General features: G+C 33.1%; 1 protein-coding gene across 4 annotated transcripts in view; it reads right to left on the minus strand.

The window, feature by feature from the left end:
- The window catches only part of LOC130449337 (uncharacterized protein CG43867), a 297,480-nt gene that overhangs the window by 253,016 nt on the left and 28,976 nt on the right, over window positions 1-15,488 (minus strand). For all 4 annotated transcript variants that reach the window (XM_056787086.1, XM_056787087.1, XM_056787089.1 and 1 more), the window contains exons 2-3: window positions 7,354-8,076; window positions 5,629-5,863 (exon numbers count right to left, since the gene is read on the minus strand). In XM_056787086.1, the coding sequence (XP_056643064.1) occupies window positions 5,629-5,863; window positions 7,354-7,424 (306 nt within the window). In that variant the 5' untranslated portion in view covers window positions 7,425-8,076. The remainder of the gene's footprint in view (window positions 1-5,628; window positions 5,864-7,353; window positions 8,077-15,488) is intronic.

Here is a 15,488-nt window from a genome sequence, read left to right on the forward strand (position 1 = left end):
TGTTTTTTATTGGGAAATATCATGTAAAGAGTTTAAAGAACTTATGACATCTTCAATTAGAGAGATATGGATCGATAAAAATCGACTTTATATACAGACGATTCTATTTAACTCGAAACTCGAGGGACTTGAATTATCGAGTGTTAAAAATATCGAATTGTGCGAGATTTTTGAGGCGAAAGAAAAAAAAACGAATTATTGAGTGTTGATAATCAAATACCTATTACTTATAAACTGCTATTCTTAACTATGACAAAAGTTGAGAGGTAGAAACGTTTACATATTCATATCGTGCTTGGAATGTGCTTTCGTTTTGTAAGGTGACTTAAACTGACATTTCTACCAAAGGTTCTGATGTATCTTTCTCATCTTCATCGTTGATTTTTTCATTTGTATCTTATTTGTATCAGTAACATCTTCGTCAACTCGAACAAAGTCAGAAAAACTCACAACGCTGATGTCGACTAGAAGTTTTATTGCTGATTCTTCATCATCCGTGATTATTGAAAGATTTTCGTTTATAAAACCAATAATTTCTCTACGAAATTAAGTATTATAATTATGGATGATCCATTGCAATTTGGAAGTTGTATTCGGCGAAAAGAAGTATAGTTCTACGTAAGAAAATGTAGGAGGACTGTTGTAGACAGTGCAATTATCTAAAAAGAATAAAATTATTCGTTTTTAACGTTTCGTGTCTCCATTAACTGTTAAAAGCCAATTGTTAAAAAAATTCAGTCGTCATCCAAGAACGATAATCAGAAGAAAATGATTTTACTCCTTTGAAACATCGCGGTTTCATTGCTTTTCCTTTCACTAATGGTTTTCTTGATGCGTCCTTATTCACTGCAAGTAAAACTGTCAAACTCTCTTCACTATGTTTTTCCCCGTGACGTTTTTCATCTTTAAAAGTAAGCGTCTTCTCCGGTAAACATTGTAAAATGTCTTGAGCATCATAGTTTTCAATTAAAGTCTTCACTTGTCGCAAACTTGCAAACTTTTTGCAGCCTAACATACACGCGAACTCTTTTTCTTTTAAAAGGTTTCCTCTAATAGACACTTTTGTCCTCTAGACTGTCTTAACCAAATGATCAGGCTTTTTTCCGGACGAAGAAATTCACCTTCAGTAGTTCTTTTCCGTACTAGAACAATTCGAGTAGCGTAAATTTTTCCCTCGTCCTTTATTATCGTTGAGAGAGCACTCCTTCTACTTTTTCGATTAACTTCTTCTTTTTAGCAAACGTGTGGAAGTGTATGTGAAACCAATCACGACAAAAACACGTCTCGTCCGTGATGATACAAGTTTGTTTAAGTTGGACTTATTTATAAGAGAATAAAGTGACTTATTCTTTACGAATTGTCTAGCGTCTCAACGCCGATAAGTTCGAATTACCAAGTGTGTATTTGTTTGAAAATTTTCATTCGTGGTGTCCGAGTTAAAACAGATTCTATTCATCCGGAAAATTTTCTACAATGTTGGAAACTGTCATTTCAGCGAGTCAAATAGGACCGGAATTGTTAATTGAATAGGGGGACTTGGATTATATTAATAGTACAGTGAAAATGTGAAATGACTTACCGAACCGATGTTTATAAAAATTTAGAATCAATCCTGTATTTATTGAGTAGATATGAACTTGATGAATTCATTAAACCAGTTCGTCTATGACCTAAGAAATAAATCTGGCAATATTGACTTATTGTGAAATAATAAGAAACTTTTAACTAATAATAGTTATTTCCAATATTTCAACCCCAAAAGGGGTAGCTTACCTGCACAAAAGCAGATCATAGCAGTTATGGTGTGCTTTCGTGGGCAGTCTGAATACTCTGATGTACTTTACAACATTAAAGGAAGGTGGCTTAGTGCAAAAAAGGTTTTTGGAAGAGTTTGGGATCTAAAAGACTTTTATGGAAAAAAAGAACTTAATTAGTGTGAACATTTGAAAGATATTACCTAGCATTTGGACTTTTTTTACAGATCTTCTCGGCCACATCAATAGATTGAATCTTATACTTCATGATAGAAATCAATTAACATCTAATACTTGGGATCACATCGAATATTTAGAAATTCAATAGTTTTTTCAAGACTGAAAACTATTTTAGTTATGGAAGACAAAATAACGAGCTATGAGAAAAACATGAAATGTCTTCATGAAGAAGTTGAACGTATAATCAAAGACTTCAAAGTTATCGAACTGGACCTGGACCTTTTCAGGATGCTGTCTAATGTGAATTGTGAATCAGTTAAACCAGAATTGCCACTTGAGCTGATTTAGTAGCAAATTAACTCTGAATTTATGCAATTAGTTCTCAAAGTTCCTAAAATTGAATTCTACAAGGCCTCAATATCAAAATCGAGTTTCCGAAAACTGAGATCCCCGAAAAAGGTATTTTTTGTCTGACGACGATTTGGCTCCACTTCTGCGAATAAGCTCATCCGAATTTCTACCAGATTACGAACAACTTTTATATAAATAATCAATTTTCGTAACTTATTTCATCAACTTTCTACCATTGTAGCATATATAAGTTGTGTGTGATGTAAAAATCTAAAATAAAGTTCATATTTTTTTCCTGCCCACGTATTTTTTTTTGTTTTATCTGCCATTATCCCTCTTAGCCCTCCATAAATCTTATTTATTGTGCTTTCTCTTCCTTACTGTTCAAATTCAAAATTTGATTAGACTAATAGATTATAATACCTTCATTCACTGTACTATTGATGTTTGACAAAAGGCAAAAAGATAGAGAGGGAGGAAAGGACATTAATAAAATGGTATCCATACATTTGAGTTTAATTTGGAAGGTTCGCAATTGAATATTACAAGATGGTACTTTAATATGTAGATTTGGAAAAAGTGAGGTTATTAAAGCAATTTCTCATTTGACGAGAAATTTTTAAAAGAGAGTTTTTTCTACAAGAAGTGTTTCTAAAAACATATTGTACCCCTACATTAATATTTGATTATATTCTGCAGAGAGGTTTTCGATTGAATATTAGGGTGATTTTTCACAAACAAATCGAATAAATTGTAGTATATTTTGGATAGGTTAGGTCAGGTTGGACATAAAAAGATTTTGCCAAACTTGTATAATTTGCTTATTTAATTTTTTCACATAAATTTTGAGGTTATGTAAAAAAAGTGTGAATACAAAAGTTGTAGATATTTTCATTACCTAAAACTTTGCCGCTTCACTTTTTCCATAGGACTTATAGTTTTGCCGAGAATCGAGATAAACTGTTTTTTACCCGTAAAAACTCACCCCATGTCCTTTCCCGACATTGATCGCCAGTAAATTAATTTTTCTTCCATTTTTGCTTTATTCTCCACCTTATCCAATGGATTTCATCCTACTATTATCTCTATTTTGACTTTTTCTCATTTTCAAAGTCTTCTACCCTGGTCTAATAGGCAATAAAAAATTATCAATTTTTTCTTCGTGGGTAAAATTAAATGATTCGTGATTCTTGTAGAAGAATAAATGAGGAAAGTGAAAAAAAATTGAGTCACTTCATAATTTTGGGAGAAATAAATTTATTTTTTTGAAAAATCTCAAGTATTTATGAAACACCAGTTTCATTATCAGCACTGAGAAGACATGTTTTCTTAGAACGTTTCATATTTCTCCCATTTTCGGAGTCCGGTCTGTTTATAATTGAAGACAAAGAATAATCTGCAAGCATTGCTGGTTCCCATTTACCTAAGTGGCTTTCAATTTTGGCTATTCACTTGAAGCACCCAAATAGTTTTCAGTAACTTTGACAAACACCATCCAAACTTCTCTTTGTTTTCATTTAAGGTGGTAATGAATGCCGGATCGTCCATTGAGTTTTGGACAAAACCAACAGTATTTTTCGTGTATCCAATTGATTGGTCCTGAAGCTGAAGCAACAACTTTCAAATCTGCACTGCACTGCATTGGTGTCTTCATTCCTCTGACCTATATTCATAACATCAAGCCCTCAATGTCATTGCAGTACACAAAGTCGTCCTCTCTCAACATATGAACTGTGACGTTTATGATACAGGCTAACTTTAACTGTTTCAGTATTGAACTTAAAACTTCAGCTTCTTCTTCGGACAAATCCAAATCTCTTATGACACCGATAAGGTGCGTCTCCATTGAACAAACAATGGGGAAACAAGTTTGTCAAACACCTTGATTAAAGTGCAGTTTTAACAAACATTTCTTATTTCAACGAACAATTGTTTGACAAACATTTTCACTAAACAATTGCGATTCGGCATGAAACATTAGTTACTTAGGTTTTGTCAAAAACCTCGTTCGTTCTAGTCGATGGTGGCAGAGACAATTGTTTTTACGGCGTTATGAATATAGTGGTCATGATTTCGGACATTTGACAGCCGGGTGTTTGTTTACAAATTTTACGAGAATGTCCAATGGGGATTTTGAATTGTTAATATCGATGATAGGACCAGTGATAAGTAAACAAAATACTAATTTTCGCCAAGCAATCAGCGTTCAATATCTTCTGGCTATAACACTCAGGTTTTTGGTTTGCGTTGATGTATTTATTTAAGGAATCCAAACAAAACATTCCAAAAATTGTTCCGGAGGTTTGCCCCGCAGTTGTAAACTGTTTGAAAGAGTACGTAAAGACACCTTCAGCACCCAAATTTCAATTGGACAATTGGACAAAAAATTAAAATAAGTTAATCCACACCAAGGCTTATTTTTTTCTGTGGTCCGGACTTATAATTTGTTGCTAGTAACTTTTTCTCTCGTCTATATAGAACTAGAAGAGTTTCAATCTTTCTTTTAATCTCGTCGACATTATTTACACTTAAATCTTTTAGGTTAGGTTCGTAAACGTTAATCAACCTCATCAAATTCTCCTGGCTCCAAAACTCTTTATTCATTTTGCGGAAAAACCACACACATACTTTTCCACTGAATATTGTTCGATCTAGGACTGGAACATTCTAGACAAACAAAAATGGCGGCCTTTTTCCTTCCATATATGAAATGTTTGGTGTGGATAGCGTCCACACCGAAAACACCGGTGAACATTGTTTGTCAAACAAAAAAGTTTGTCGAAATTTTCGACAAATGTTTGGCAAACAATGTTTGTCCACTAGGGACGCGGCTTTAAGCTCCAATTGTTTGTTCAAATGCGGCGCTTGAGCTGCAGATCCTGTTCTGATTTCCTCGGAATGATATTGGCCAAGCGAAAATAACAGTCCTTATGTGATTGATGGATTCGCGCCATAAATCTGGTTTACTTGAAAGCAGTGTTGAATATTGCCCATTGAACCAACCAACTTTTAAACGTGACTTGATGGTAACTTACGGAATTTAACGGTAAGGTTAAAATTTGGTAAAAAAATTGAAATGATGTTTGACGTGAATAACAAAAACTGATATTTTTCAGTTTACTTTTATGGCTCTACCAATATAGATGCACAACAGATTTAGTTCAATAACTTTAGAGTATTGCTAAATGTAGTCCAAAGGCAACATCAAAAATTACCATCAAGGCGTCATACTATTCTCAAGGTTAAAAATTTCCTTTTTATAGCTTGATAAGAATGTCAATTATAATATTGTTACATGCCAACAACTAGAAAGAATCTTCCTTTTTATTTGATATCCACTAACCTTATCTCGAAGCATATCTCTTGTTCTCGTAGCCTGCGTTCTACTCCTGTGCAACTCCAATTGGAGTTCCAGACATCTCTCCTGCCAATTGACACTTCCATTGTTACTGCTACAACTTCCGTGACCACTCGCGTCTACGACTTCGAATGCCGCCAAAGATGGCGGTAACACCGAACTCGCGTCGCGTAATCTACGAGGTAAGAGTCTGGGTGACGAGGGGGTCGAATGCGATAACCTAGAATAAAACAATTAGGCTAATAAAGAGATAATTAAACGAAAGATAAAACGAAACGTATCAATCAAAACGATAAAGAAGGATTTTCAAACAAAGTTCATTTATCTTTATAACTCGATTATGCTGACTAGACCATACGTATTTTATTGCAAATGGAGAGGAAAAAGTCAAGAGAAGCTCACCCTAATAATATATTGATATTGGTATTGCGGCGGGGCTATCAAAGGGGGAAAGTAAAAAAAGAAATCGGTTTTTATATCGTTTTTGTTTAGCGAGATTATAAATGAAAAATATGCAATTAACAATTTTTTAGAGCGGATTAAGTTACTGAAACTAATTATTAGAAACTGATAGTTTCTAACTAAAGGCCGGGATCCTTCTCATCCGACTACGATCATTTGAGTAGCTTAGTTCACACTATGGTACGAAAACTGGCGCTGGAGGGGAAGATTAACCGTAGCGTCCTCTCTTGGTTCGTTAGCCCAACTAATACGTTTATCTATTTGTCGATAGGTAACACTAGGAGCTATGACATTTGACATAATACAGTGCATGCGTAGTTGATCTGGGGCGGATACCAATCAATAGCAACTCAGTTAGAAAGAAGCTTTTTCGTTTTAATTACATACAGAATTATTTTGATTGCTGAAATGGGTGTATAAAAGTAACAACTATGAATTTCTTTTTTGTGATAACCATGATAAGTTTGAAAAGATAACTGACTTGTTAAATATTATAATAAATAAAGTTTTATTCAATTATCTTTGCACTGTCGTCTCAATGGACATCTGAATCAAGACTTAGCGAATAATGAGCAGCATGAAGGACGCAACCTCTATCGACATTCTCTCGAAGTGTGAACTCCCGAGCACTACATCTAGGGGCGATAATATCTGGTTGCTAGAGCCATCCAATATTCTGAACTTTCCAAGAAAAGGAAATTTAACAGATTAGCTGTAAGCACTGAGGATCCCTAGTATAATGAAAGTATATTAAGATCTACTTTCGTATAGTAACTTTTCTAAGTAATTCAATGGAGTTGTATCCACCAAAACGATCGTGATCGAAGAATAAGATAACAGGAAAAGACACAGGTTAGGTAAGAATGGAAACTGCTATGGAAAAGGGGGCTCACGTAATGACTTAATTCCAACATTCCTGAGACCTGAAAAGATAGAAAGGCTTCAGGATTAAGTAAGTAAAGGGAAAATATTTATGGTTCTGTTTGATACTCTTAGTGATCTGAGCGAGAATCCTGAAATGAAGTACCTGTTAACAAATGATGCTGAAGGATTCGTGACTGATGTAATCGATATAATTGAAAAACTAGATAAATTAAATAAGTACTATGGTTCTAATCTAAAAACTCTCGATCTGCGTCGATTATCCCATTAATATTTATTCAAACTTCAATTTTATAAGCAATTATCAATTAAGCGATTAACGTAAAGGAGTTTTTGAACAACAAATATTTATAATCGTATACATACCTTGTTAGTTCCCCTAGTCGAGATAACGGATCAAAAACTTGACTCGACCTCCTCGGATTTTCCTCTCCCATTTTGCCTAGTTCTTATTCAAGTTACCTCCATAACATGAACTCATTCGGTAAACTACTTTGTTTAAACTATTGATTCGTGGGAAAGAGAATGATTATAAGATAAATTTTTACTTGAAACAACAATGATAATTATAACGAATAAATATGGATGGAAGTCACAATCACAACCGCGTTTGTATATAAACGAAAACAATGACACGTGCGCCCAAACTTACATCACGATCGTCTTAAGACAGAGTCCCTCTAATAATACTAACGTAGAGTAGTCTGGTGGGCGTTGACCCGCCGTCAACGTAAGTAAGGTCGTTCTATTATTTTACTAAGAAAACAGTTGAACGGCGCTCACTTTTTCATTCATTTCTACGGTACAAGATTCCACTGAATAATCTACTCGAGACTTTTCAATTTCCTTTTTATGTCCTTAACAAGATAATTATATTCTACTTGACACGTAATTAAACTATAATTTTATTAACTTCGTTAAGATATAAATAAACGTTTTGTTTGTTAGAAGTAACGAGTGATATATATTTATTAACAATTAGATATATTAATATATATTTTTTTTTTAATTAAATATGATTAGATAATTTCGTAAGTTACGTTTCTTTGGACTTAGAAGACTGCAATGGACGACTAGGAATTGGAGAACCTGTAAAAAATAAAAAAATAAATGTTAATAATAAAACATTAATTTTTCGAAGGTACAAGAAACTGAAACAATTATCGAGTTTACAAGGACGGTTTCCCCAAACAACTTTCTCAATAAAACAATAATCCCGCAACATCTGACTGACCGATACCTGAACTAGGGAAATCCGAGATAACCAACCGAAGCTGATGGACTTCCCTGCAGAGAACGACGAATTAGTACAACCAAATTACGTTTTATGAACGAAGTGCTTCGAGACCTGGATTTCGTTTTCGTTAATCTAGATAATATTTTGATAATGATGCTCAACAACAACAACACGTGTTTAAAACCACCAAGAGACCGCCAAGCAGCTGCGTAAGTCACATAACGTGATGGCAACATCTTCTCAGTGATGACCTTAAACAAAGGTTTAACGCGGAGTTAAACACGAGTTTTAGGAGTTAACACCACGAAGATGTAAGTGAATTTTTATGGCACCGTTTTGCTGCTTTTAATCTCCCGTGGAAGCGCTGGATCATCCCGTTGGCTTGTTGATGATACACCGTCGTGTGCAGGTGGTTAGTGCCCGTCAACCAGTTGAATGATCGGAATAATTTCAGTCTTCCCAGAAGGCTTGACCTGCGTAGATCGTTTTTCTCGCTAGCCAGTTGCTATCCCAATTATTGATCAGGTCGGGATATTCTACTAGAGCAATTTAGAACGGTCCATTCTGAATAGTACTAACAGTTGTTTGCCGGAAGCGTTTGAGAAAATCGGGGAAACCAATTGCAGAAGACCAGTTATTCTCCACCGCACTAACCTGCTGGTTATGTTGTCGAATGTATAGGTAGCTTAAGGTATTACTATGTACATTTAATGTTTAACTATTTTTTCATGCATTACAACTATTTTACTTTGTACCATATTATCTATCATCATTGATTTCAACTTTACTCAATAGCACATTTTTCAGCTAATTATTATTTAGTAATAGTTTCAATATGACCCACTTTTTTTATATTTCTGTATCTATGTTCACGATATACTATTTCGACTTTGTCTTCATCAGCATTATATGATTTAAATCATTGTTAAAGGCTAATTATATCAAGATTCAAGGTAAAAATGTTTTTTTTTACTTTATTTTCTGTCAGTTATACATGGGATATAAACACGCGGTATTCGGTTACTCGATATATACGTTTCGTGTTGTTTGGTAATAAGTCCTGAGAAGGGGCACACATTCCTCAACCATTCATATATTTGTGAATTCTACGCGTTAATAAATCCGACGGTCAATGTATAAAAATAATTTTACTTAGAAATTATGGTAATGGTTATGTACCACTGACACGAAACTACTATGTCCCAAAGGATAATAGTTCTTTCTAGGAAAGATAATTTTTGAATTGGAAGATTTATCCATAGTAAGTTTGGTTATATTTAAAAAACGCGTACAGATACAGTTAATACAGCTCCAGAAATTGTGTAGGCACAGCTTTTTGCATGTCTTCTTCATTCAGTTCGCGGTGTTTGTGAAGTGTTGTCCACAGAGAAGAGATGGAAGTTGTTACGAGCTAGGTTCTGGCTGTACGTCTCAGCCAAATTCCTCTAGTAGCTTTTTTGTCATGTTTATGGTGAGAGTAAGTTGGAATTACTGAAACCGTTGGCGATATTCATACTGAACACACTACCACTACACCAACACTCACAATTACACTTCGCTTTTTTCGATAGTTTACTGAAGGTAAACCATAAATAAAACCGAAATATGGATAAAATAGAATTAAGATGATAGAGAATTGTTCGACTTGCTTAATCAAAAAACACCAAAATTGTCGAAAACAATAAATTACTGTAAACAAAACTGAAAATTGAATAATAGAAGACAATGAATTTCAGAAACCTACAAAAATTTTAGAAACAACTTAAAACTATTTTTTACGTATTTGGATATTAAAATAAAGAGAAAAGAATAGAACAGAAAACACAAGCTAGGAAAATAACGGTTATAGTATACTAACATTAATGGTACAGTCCATACGAACTTGTACGTTCGGAATTCAATATGTCGTAAACGGCTTAAGACAGCGAGCAAAGTTTCTTGTTGTTCTCCGGTAGGTGCATCCAAATTATAACCATACACCTAACTTTCAGTCTCTGAAGACGATAACTTGGTTATCGAAACGCGCGTTAGGCAGTCAAAACACCTTTTGACAGTAATCCTTAGCGCATTAAATATTTGCATTGATTGTTTGGCCTGGTGGTAAGAAATTAATCGGCAAAACGCCTTTTCTATCTCAAAAAACGGTACACATGAGTTTTTGGAGATGAAGTGTGCCCCCATTTCATTGATCGCCATTTAGTTTCAACAGTTTCTTGAAATTTACTGTTAGTATTTATAACCTTTTTCAAAATCTACCCTGTGTCGAAGGTTGCTTTAGCCCTGGCGGTGAAAGCCACGTAGATTAATAGAATGATTAGTTATAAAATACTTTTATTCTAGAAAATTTTTTCTAAATTTAGTACTTTTAGTAATAAAAAAATAAAGAGGTTCCTTTTTTAAGGACCTCTGTAATTCAATAATAACTGAGTTATTGCTTGTTAAAGGATGGCTATTTTTGGGGAACCCCGAAATTGAAAACCTTTAACCTCAAATAACCTAAAATTGATGAAATTTTTGAAAAAAACTCGAGAGATCTTTTTCAAAGCACCTAGAAAAACCTTTAAAATGAGCAGTATGAAAAGTCTTTTGCATAAAAGTTGACTGATTTATAACAAAAATAAGGTTTCCTCTTTTTTATTTTTCAAAAAAATGTAATAATTACACCCTCGTCATTACCACCCTAATTGAAATTAATCATAATCCACTTGCAATAAACTTTATTTATGTATTATTGATTTGATCCATGTAATTTGACCGGTTTTGAATGCTTATTTTAGAAAAAACAATTCATTAAATCGTACACTGTATTTCCGTAATCTTTTTATTACATAAACCAAAAACTATTCATGTTATGAGAAAATGTTTCAAATATTAATTGTAGGGTTTTTCCTGCCAAAAATTTTGAGCCTCTTTAAATCTATGTATCATAAAAATTTAAGGAGTTACATTAGTTCAAAGTTTGCATTCGCGTACCAAATGTGCAACCTCTTTGAGCTGCACCTTTTTCTAAACTGGGGGTTGAAAACAGTTTTAATTGATGTGAAGTTGAAGTAATTGAAATCTTCTACAAAATGCTTTTTGAAAAAAGATTCTAGTTTGAAAATTGAGCGATTTATCGTCGAAAAACCAGATGATTTTTTTTCAAAATTTTGGAATTTTGAGATTTTTGTTAATTTAAGGTGGGTTTTATAAGGGTTGAAATATTTAAAAAGCAATACTTCTTAAAAATTCTGACGAAATAATCTCGATTCAATATAAATACACTTTTGAATAATTTTTAATCATAAAAGAATTGTTGAGATTATTTTATGGCTTTTTATATGATTAAGGGATGATTTGGAGGGGTTGCATGAATCCAATTGATCATAAACGTGTTTGAGAATGTCCACAGATTTACGAATAATACATTAAAACTTCATTTCACCCGAAACATGCGTACAATCTGAGATTTCAAATTTTTTTGCAATAAGGGGTAGTTTACACCCCTCAAAATATAGGGAATATTTCATAGACGTGGGTAAGTAGAGCTTGAAATCAAATTTTCATGAAAATTGTGTCAGATCGTTCTTTTTGATGTACTTCATTGTCCTTTCTGACCCATCTTCTAATCATTAAATCACTGATACGATTTTGTGGGTAAACCCCGCAGATTTGTCAACAAATTTCACTTCGTTTTAATTCGCTGTATTTATTTATACAGTTTATACAAAAGTTACATTGTGTATGCACCTCGTATAAGCAATATAAGAACTCAGAAAACTCAAATGTTTCAATGGAAAAAAAATATTTCTAATATGACTGAATTTGAGGGTGAAAATATGTCATTTCACAACAATTTCCCTCAAATTTTCCTGGATATTCTCCAGCGGGTGTGAGAGATGAAATGTCGATGAAAACCGGGCTAAGAAATACGATATAATAGAGGTGGAAAATTCTTGATGTATTTCACAACATAACTTTTCTCGCTCAATCAAATTTTCTTCGCTACATTTTCCCTTATTATCCTAATTGTAGGTCGGGAAAAATCTACTAAGGGTCGGTATTTCGACTGACAATTATAAGATTTCATTATAAATAATTTATAGTATATAAAATAAGTTTAGGGGAGCAAAGTTTTAATAACGGAAACAATTTTTGAATGCGAATAAGCGCAGCGTTTAAATTTGAGAGTCATTAGAAAAATTCTTACCTACTGTATTCGGAAAGTACGTAAATTAATAGAAAACGAATTTAGAAATAATTGGCGCAGTATTAGTACCTTTTTAAATTAACAGCGTGTGTTTGTAAAACCCAGGATAATATGAAAGTCAATCGATTTATAATTCCATTGGCGTTCAGCTAGTAGTTTTTAAATAAAAAGTGAGTTTACCTGTTTTCAGTTTTCTGAAATTTCCGGTTATACCGGATGTGGACCCAAACTTCGTTATTTTGAACGGAATGCTATGGTTTTTATTAAATTTTTGAAATCTACGCGACATTTCAATATAACTTTATATAAGGCATCGTATGTCTAAAGACCACCATTTTTTAATTATTTCACATTTTCGAAATTTTTGGATACTTACAACCATCCACTAAAAAAATTATATTTCTAAATTTAAGTGAGTCAGGTCTAATATTTTTGGGATTCGGACAAATAACACTTACAGTTTTCAAAATCTGTGAAAAGCTTTGACAAAAATTTATATAGGGTGTTCAGGAAATGGTGCAGAATTTCGTTATCTAAAAACTGGGGAAAAGTTAATTTTTTCAAATGGCAACCCCAATTTTTCTCTTTACCATTGGATTCTACGCCTTAAATTAAGGGGACTTTGTTAGTAAATTCATATATCTCAAACTAACGGTTTTTGTAGAAACTTGAAAAAACTGAAATCATCAAAGTTTTTAATTGTCGGTTGTCTGCAGGGACCGAAAAAAGCATATCAATGAAAACAGCTTGACGTTTAGCGTTACAAAAGTGTTCATCATGTCCCGTTTGGTATTTATTAGTAAAGTAATAAGTTTTTTCAAGTTTTTCAAGTCAGATTAAAGCGAAAAATGGGGATTGCCATTTGGAAAAATTAAGTTTTTAGATAGCGAAATTCGGCACCATTTTCTGAACGCCCTATATAAATTTTTATCAAGGTTTTGACATATTTTGAAAGCTGTAAATGTTATTTGTTCAAAACCCAAAAATATAAGACCTGACTCACTTAAACTTAGAAATATAATTTTTTTAGTGAAGAGCTGCATGTGTCTAAAAATTTCGAAAATGAGAAATAATTTAAAAATGGAGGTCTTTAGACATACGATGCCTTATATAAAGATTGAAAAAGTTTGGGTCTATTTCCGGTATAAACGGAAGTTTCAAAAAACTGAAATTATTTTAACTGAAACGAGCATTTCGGAAAATCCATGCAAGCAAACTTTCACAACACTAGTCGCAGTACTTTCCCAAATACATATCATTTCAGCTCGTTGTGAAGGACTCTATATATGTATAGAAAAATAAATATCATTTCCCAGTTTAAGGAAAGCAATATCTACAAAACTTAAATACACAACAAACCAAGACGATTGAAAACGTCATGAGTTTATCTAAAACATAAATTTAGGGAAAGAAAATCAAGTTGCAGCTTTTTGTAAGCTTCTTTATATCCCATTGAACAGAATGATTTCCAGTAACCTTAAAAGGAAATTATGATATCCTATACAATTCCAAAAGTGACATACAACATAAAAATAATGACACAAACAAAAGCTTGAGTTGATAAGCTCCGAATACAGGGGAAATTAGATGTACACACATCATAAAGCATACAGTTGAATTGGCAGTGTGTAGGTCAAGTTGGAAACCAAGAAAAATAAAGTTGGACTATAAAAACCACAACACGGGGACCAAGAGAAATCAAAAGAGAAGTAGGAGTGCTGGCTTGATGATATTAAGGCCGAAACTGGATGCAAACGATATAAGACAGAATAATATGGAAAACATTAGAAGCGGCCCATGTTCGGGAGCGAATCCAAGATGAAATAGAACCGAATTTGTAATATTTTGGTCTTAAAATGCTAATGCTAATTCATCCTTCACCAGGGGCAACAATATATTTATTGTCGTGATAAACGTTTTTTTTTCTTTTTTCTACTTTTTTACGTGTAGTCCTTACCAAGCCCGTTTTCTGTTTCTCGGAAATTTGTATTTCCTATTTATTTGAGCAGCAGAACAAATAGAGTGAAGAATAGATTTCCACCTATTCTATCTACTGGTTTAGTTCTTCATATCCGGATTTTATTTTCCATTCCACACCAAAACCTGCTAGACCAAGGACTACATCATTAATACTCTTGTTTTCAGCAATAGTTTTATTTAATTTAACGTTAATTTCTACGATTTTATACATTTTTTTTATTATTTGTAAATTTCGATCCTTTAAAAAGTTGCTGGCTTCAAATTTAATATTAATTATTCACGTGATCTCAGTACGAGATATATACGAAAATTTCAATCTAATCAGTGTCCTTTCAAGTTTATACACTTACGAGGATGGTCCCAGAAGTACCTTACCTGACCTAGAGATGGTGATAGTTTGCTTTTGGTCATCGTTATGTCATACAATACTTTCATTTGAAAGGCTTTAACCCAACCAATATAGCAGTTGTACTTAATTTTACTCTTTCTACAACCCTCGTATACTTTTATTGAGTTTAAATACCATTTACTGGGAAAAGATCTCCCGAATGAGGTATTTGGCCATTATGGTAAATAATTTATTGTTTCTTCATCTTATACCTTCGGTTAATCTAACCTAACTTTTTATACCAAAAAATTTCGGATCCCCATGTAAGTAATTTTTAAAATATTTTCGTTTATTAATGTATAATTTTTTGACCACTGTAAATTATACGTTATTATACTAAAAATATCTTATTACGAAAATAGCAGGCTGTACGTTACAGCGAAACGAAACATCTGAAGCGCAAAGTCAGCAGAAAAAGCAGAAAAATGAAATTGTAAAGTAAATTAAGAACGTATTTACCTTTTCGTCCAATTAGTCTCGTAGGACTATTTCTACTAAATTTTAATCAGAGGCGTAGAAGACTAGACACTGATTCTAACAATTAAAATAACTTATAACCATTTCTGAGGTTGAACATCATCGTAGCTGTATTGACTTTAGCTGCGATCTAAAATAAGTCAAATGATGTGACGTTCGACCATTTTCGAAGGTTCTTGAGCCAAAATATTCTTCTCCTTCCGATAGATTTTTTTCCTACAATGTTTCCC

Source organism: Diorhabda sublineata, chromosome 10, assembly GCF_026230105.1.
Source record: "Diorhabda sublineata isolate icDioSubl1.1 chromosome 10, icDioSubl1.1, whole genome shotgun sequence".
Lineage (NCBI taxonomy): Eukaryota > Metazoa > Arthropoda > Insecta > Coleoptera > Chrysomelidae > Diorhabda > Diorhabda sublineata.